At 35.1% G+C, this 6,287-nt stretch overlaps 1 protein-coding gene across 3 annotated transcripts; it reads right to left on the reverse strand.

Moving 5' to 3' along the window:
- LOC117931527 (mechanosensitive ion channel protein 1, mitochondrial-like) lies at window positions 1–5,822 on the reverse strand. Of its 3 annotated transcripts, XR_004654063.1 has the most exons (8): window positions 5,687–5,822; window positions 4,683–5,589; window positions 4,305–4,582; window positions 3,663–3,763; window positions 2,816–2,923; window positions 1,619–1,840; window positions 764–918; window positions 1–347 (listed from the first exon to the last, which is right to left on the reverse strand). XR_004654063.1 is itself a non-coding variant. In XM_034852491.1 (7 exons), the coding sequence occupies exons 1-6, from the start codon at window positions 5,492–5,494 to the stop codon at window positions 817–819; spliced, it is 1,623 nt and encodes a 540-aa protein (XP_034708382.1). In that variant the 5' UTR covers window positions 5,495–5,822; the 3' UTR covers window positions 1–347; window positions 791–816. The 3 variants fall into 3 exon arrangements, 1 of the variants encoding a protein (XP_034708382.1); XR_004654062.1 differs by having other exon boundaries at window positions 4,683–5,822; XM_034852491.1 differs by having other exon boundaries at window positions 791–918; window positions 4,683–5,822.
- Window positions 5,823–6,287: the final 465 nt, after the last annotated feature.

Raw genomic sequence — 6,287 nt, forward strand, 5'->3', positions numbered from 1 at the left:
TGCAAGTAAAAGGTTAACCGCAATTTGCTTTGGGCTCAATATCAGCCCTTACAGCTTTAACAAGCATCTAGACAGTTAGGAGAAACCCACTATATGCATAGTAGGATATCATAAAACTGACATCATCAAGCCCTATTTTATTGCCCACATATTAGAAAGTTTGGAAACAACACTTCAGTGGCGTTTGCTCAGTTAAACACTCCATAAAAACTATCTAAAACGGGGTCTTTCTTTTTGCCACCTGGTCAATCAACAAGGCCCATAACACCAGTCCTGAAAATTTGAAGCAAGATTGCATCCATCTTTACTGGGTCCTGATCCACTTTTCACCACTCATCAAGATGAAACTGCTCATCAAAAAACAATAGAGTCATACCTTACTATTTTATATAGTACAACTGATAAAAACGCGATGATCACAGAAAAGAATGGGCTAAAACAATGTTTGGGAAACATGATTGTAACACCTACATGCATCAGCTTAGTAGTCCTGGACATACACACATTTATATGATGTATACTATGTACATATATAAATACAGAGAGAGAGAGAGAGAGGACTTCGTTTGCTAGCTTAATTGTCTTGAATCAGACAAAATTGAGAGTATAGACTTGAAGAATGCTTACTACAAAGCATCAATGCAAAATTTGTTCAACTGAACAAGGCATGTTCTTGTATGACTAAAATTTATGATATAACTCACACAAATTCATAGTTTGTTTCTAAGTAAATCTAGCAGATACAAAGAAGCAAGAATCTAACCTCCATACAAGGAATTTGTTTCTTCACCTGCCATAATACTGACTGGTTGCACTTTACATGGAGAAAGTGCTACCCAATGTAGAACCATGCTGCTTAATTATACGGACCGACTGCAGAAGAATATCTTGTTCTGTAGAGTATAACTCGTCTTTGCTCTGAAGTCACAAATAACATTAAGACATATCTTAGTAAAATGAGAAAGAACTAAAAAAAGAAGTGCATGAAACATGGTTGGAGTGTTGAAAAGAAAATGTATCCCAGCGTTAGGCACTGAAAACAATACTAATGAGTAATAAAATTAAAGACAGGCCTTGTTTCTTGATGGAACTTTGCAGGTCCTAGCAACCATCAGAGAATCAATATGGACTTCATCTAGTGCTGATAAAGGAGACATCAAAACAAAAGCTCATACAAGACTACTTCCACTTCTTTCAACATTCAACAAAAATTAGATCTATTTTACTATAATAGATATCAGCCACATGAAAATTATCACGATTCAGCTATTGGGACTGAAAGATCTGATGAATAATTTTAGCATTAGACAGTTCTAAATATGTAGATGCAAAATGAACTGTTCACAATATGTTTACTGCATCATGGATCAGTTAGCAGCTGTTTAGAACTCGATAAGAAATTGAACAAAACAGATACTTCTTGTGCAATGTGATGTTTAAAGATGCTTGATTTGTTTCTGAACTGATGAGCCTGACACAATTTAAATAAATGAAATAGTGGTTTCATTTTTGCTCTATTTACAATGGTGGTTAATATTTTAGATAGAAAAGTTCAATAAACAAGAAACTGAAATGGTCAATTCCACCAGTAATAAGAATATTTGAAAAGAAAATTTACCATATGTTTGAGATTGCATCCAATAGTCAGCTCAGCATATGACCTTTCTACTCTAGACAGGAAACAGTAAGGGGCCTCCTTTCCCAAGAAAATTTTTGAGTTTGATCTTAGCATGTTCTTTATATCATCTGATATCTGGGGAATCTTGTCCAGATTGTCGCTTTGCAAAGGAATTTTGGTGGCCATAGCACACCATTGTGCCCGTGATTTATTCACAATTACCTACCAATTTTATGAAGAACATGATGAATTTGGTTAAAATGAAAATCCTCAGCATAATTAGGGTCAAGCAAGCAAATAAGATCCATCATCTAAAGCTTACTACATAACTGAGATAACAGATGCTCATTAGACAAAGTTCTAACAACATTATTTTCTGTGTGCACACGTGTATGTGTGTGTGTGTGTGAGAGAGAGAGAGAGAGACCATTCCTATCACATGCAAGGGATCAGAACAGAAGTACAATCATAACACAACTTAAATGAGATCATTTTGTGAACTATGTGCTGTCCATATAAGAAATCAAAGAACTTAGCTTGTATGTAGCATTGGCAGCATAACATATACAGGATCCTAAACCAGGAAACCTCTGCTTTTGCATTATGTAGGCTCAGCATGGTGACTTTCTTCTACACAATTTCTGAAGTCATTGACATTCATGCTTTGGCTTATTGCAAAATCCAACACTACTTCTAAACTGTTTAAACTTAGTACAGATAACTTTCATCCAAATAGCGGTAAATAAGAGGTAAATAAACTAGTCTATTAAAGTTTCTAAAATTCCTAGCTTTTCTTTAGAAGCAAATGGTGCCTACTCTTGCAAGGAATTGCTTATATAAAAGTTTGTAGCAAGCAGATTGCAGACTTAACTCTAGTGGATTTGTTTTTAAGTGCATCCTTATAATGATATGGAAAAGCCCAGACAACAAGTTTAGGAGGTTGAAACTTTATGAGTTGCAGATTTTAGATTTTACATTGGTTTGGTGAAATGGCATGGTAATAGTTTCCATTACATAGTAATAACTAATAGATGGATGTATTAAAGCCTAACTAATAGATAGATGCATTAAAGCCAATCTATATTCTCCTAAAATTCTTCAACACTAGTGAAACAAAAGTATGGTTGACCGTGAGTATGAATGGCATGTGGTAATTAGTTGCAGAAGGGACAGCAGAAGAGAAAAGGATATGCTCACCTGACTAGAAAAAAGCGAATTTGGAACTATAACAGGAAATTTCTCAGCATTCAGCAATGATGTGGTAGTGAGTCCCATTTCTACAACTTGACCTTCTATGGATCCAGCCTGGAAAAATAGAAGTTATTCATAGCTCATGGAAGAAATCTCAAGAAACTCAAGCAAATAATGTTTGAGCAAAGTGCTTAAACTTTATGAAGCAGGTAAGGATTTTGAGATCATAACAAACGTATAGAAAGCATAGTTTCTTTTCTATTTTTAGAACAACATGCAAATATTATTCCTTCAATAATTGTCCTTTGCACACCATTATGCTGGAACAAAGATTACAAATCTGCAATAAGTTGTTATAATGGCGTAAACAATCAAAATCATTAATTGGTCTGCAGTGTGATAAAACATTACATCCTTACTTGTCTCTTGCTGGGGCCATATGAAAGTACATCGCAATTTATGTTGAAGAAAAAATGTCATACTAGACGGAATGATGGTCTTCAAAAATAACATATATCTCTAGTGATTAGTGAAGATCCTTGCATATATGTAGCCTAGTAAGGAATGAAAGTAAATGCTTAACACTTTGATATATATATATATATATATATATATATATATATAAAAAGACATTAAGGAGTAATGAGAAAAGGAAAAGAAGAAGAGAAAACTTCGGTTATGCTTGTGTTCTGGAGACTTCTATAAATTCTTTTTTTGCAGTCATATTAAATGGGGACGATGAAAAATGGCCCCTGTTAACTTCATTATGGAGCTATTAAACAAAGAAAGCTCAATTTGACTGATGGCTCCTGGAAAAAATAGTTTTTAGTAACAGAGAACATGTAGAACATACTTTTATTGTATCTCCAAGTGAGAATGGCTTTGAGAACTGCATAGACAAACCACTTAGCACATTCCCAAGAATGTCTCTAGATGCAAAAGCAGTAGCCACTCCTGCATACAAGATATGAAGAGACAAAAGTCAATTCTGAGGATAATACTTATGAGGAGATAAAACAAGCTTTATTTTCATAAACCTACAACCAAAGTCTCGGGAACAACACCAAAATAAAAAAATTATTTTTCGTAACATCAGATAGTTAAAAGCAACAATAATCCTTAAGTTTGTGATAAGAGGGAGGAGTAGCCATGTTAATCATGAGATTAAAAAATGAAGAAGAAGAAGAAGAAGAAGAAGAAGAAAGAAAGAAAGAAACGGAAGGAGGCAGTCATGTGGAAGGTCAGGGGAGTGACTTGAAACAAACAAGAAACTTTGTACATATGATGGAATGTCTTGTTAGCATGTTACCCAACGCTAAAGACACACTGCTCACTTGGTCCAACCAACAACAATCATATACAAGTTAGAGATGCTTTTGAGCTGCTGTTCTGCTTGCGGGAAATATCCTAATTGATGGAATGCCCAATAATATATTCAATTGCCCTTATGCAATTAGAAATGAAAGTGCATATGAAATTGGCACTTCAAACTTACCTCCTATGCCACCAACAGTCAAAATAGATTGAACAGCTACCCCACATGCCTCTGCTAATGCCATCAATCCAAGGACAAATAGACCAACAGATGAAAGTTTGTCAAGTGCTAGCAACTTCTCTCGATCAAGCCCCACTACAGACTGAGCAGCCAAAGCACGAGCAAACACATTGGTTTTCCAACGATGTAGAAACCATACAAATGACAGGATAAGTGCACCCCTCCAAGCTGGTCCAATGTATTGTGCTGCAATTGTGGTTGGTGCTATCATCGTGCCTCTACACACCAAAGTCATGCACATTGGACAATTATAATCGTAATACAACAAGCAAAGCAAACAATAACCAAAAGGAATAAGTTGAACTTAGAATCACTAACATTTGAGTAAATGATATGAAGGTGATTAGATATCGCACTGGATCCTCCAAAGCACTCCAAAAACTTTTCTCATATGGAACTTGCTCCTCAGGTAAGCTTCCTAGTAGTAATACAGCTGATCCTTGGGTTGCATAATTATGAAATCTCCTCAAAAGCCTCGGCATCACCGCCCATGCCAATATAGTAGCAGTCAAAGTACACCCAACTGGAATGACAACATTTTTAAGATACGGATGTGAATCCAGCAACTGGTCAACATAAGGTGCCAGTTCATCAGAAGTTTCTTTAGCCTTTTGCCCTGTATAAGCCGCTGCATCGACTGCAGACTGCCAAACATCCTTAACCTTATCCACCCAATCACTACCCATAACACCACTATTACTAACATCCGGTTCACTCATACCAGTAGCAGCCTGAACTTCCTTTTCTTGGGGTTTATCTCCTTTACTACCGAAATACGAAGAATATGATCTATATTTTGAAATTGGGATTACAGAAATAAGAGGTATACTACTCCCAAAGCGTGAATTCAGTAATGTGGGTGAAAATGCATTGACTTGTTTGGCTTTGTAACATTGAGTATCTACAGGAGATGCAATAGACGGTATTCTAAAACGAGCATTTACAAAATTAGCAGCAAATGGAGATTCTTTTGTGTGGTTACTACGATTACTAGAAGAATGTGATGATTTTAATTGAACTTGATAGGCATATTTTGCAAAATCCATACAAGAATCATACGATCTAAAAGAATGCATTTTTGAGATGGGATTACAAAGTGACTTCAAAATTGGAAACCTAATTCCAGCCATTAGAGAAACCAGAGTACACTCAGCGAAAATCCACAAATTCAGCGATCGAAGTTGAATTCTACCCACCAAAGCAAGCTCAAAGAAGCTTCATCAATCTGCAAATTAAGTAAACAAAAAGGAAAAATCAGCAGAAGAAGTTGATTTCGCTCTGTTTGTTACTCAGATGGGGAAAGGAAAAGAAAACAAATCAACTTAGGTCTTTCACTATCTCGGCTTTAGTTGAGTTGAATCGTTTCCTTGTTTGAATATTTCAAGGAAGATTAGACTCAAAACTTTCGTTAATTTTCTTTTCTTTTCTCGCAAGCCAAACGGAAAATGAAATCACAGTTTTCAGACAAACCTCATGGAATATTTTGCTTTGTTTTTTTTCCATTACGAAGAGCGACGTGGATACAGAGGAGGGGAAGATTAGTGTGTATTTAAGGAGTACGTTAGTCTGAGGTCCGAAGGAGTTGAGTTTCAAATGATTTGTGTACCGGAATTTGGTATGATGATCCAACGGTGGAAATGTAGCGGTGATGGCAGAAATTTTTTACTCTTTCTTCGAAAAATATTTTGGAAAACACTTTGCCTTCAAATGAATGGCCTAAAGCCTTGTTTGCCTTCAATTAAAACCTAAAAATTATTTTCTGATCTCACAAGAGCTTTTGTACTTTTAGATAAATATAATAATTATTATATATTATTTACCTTATATTCTTAAATATTATCAAAAAATTTTAAATTGATATAGGATTTTTTTAAAAAAAATACTTTTTTAAATAATATTTTAAAAAGTTTTATCATTTTTAAG

Source organism: Vitis riparia, chromosome 15, assembly GCF_004353265.1.
Source record: "Vitis riparia cultivar Riparia Gloire de Montpellier isolate 1030 chromosome 15, EGFV_Vit.rip_1.0, whole genome shotgun sequence".
NCBI classification, from domain to species: Eukaryota; Viridiplantae; Streptophyta; class Magnoliopsida; order Vitales; family Vitaceae; genus Vitis; species Vitis riparia.

Excerpts from the sequence above, each read along its gene's own strand:
- LOC117931527 (XM_034852491.1), bottom strand. The coding sequence starts at position 5,494 with ATGGCTGGAATTAGGTTTCCAATTTTGAAGTCACTTTGTAATCCCATC. Across the intron at positions 4,583-4,682 it reads TTCATATCATTTACTCAAAT|AGGCACGATGATAGCACCAA; the intron begins GTTAGTGATTCT and ends TTTGGTGTGTAG. Across the intron at positions 2,924-3,662 it reads CACTTGGAGATACAATAAAA|GCTGGATCCATAGAAGGTCA; the intron begins GTATGTTCTACA and ends CTATTTTTCCAG.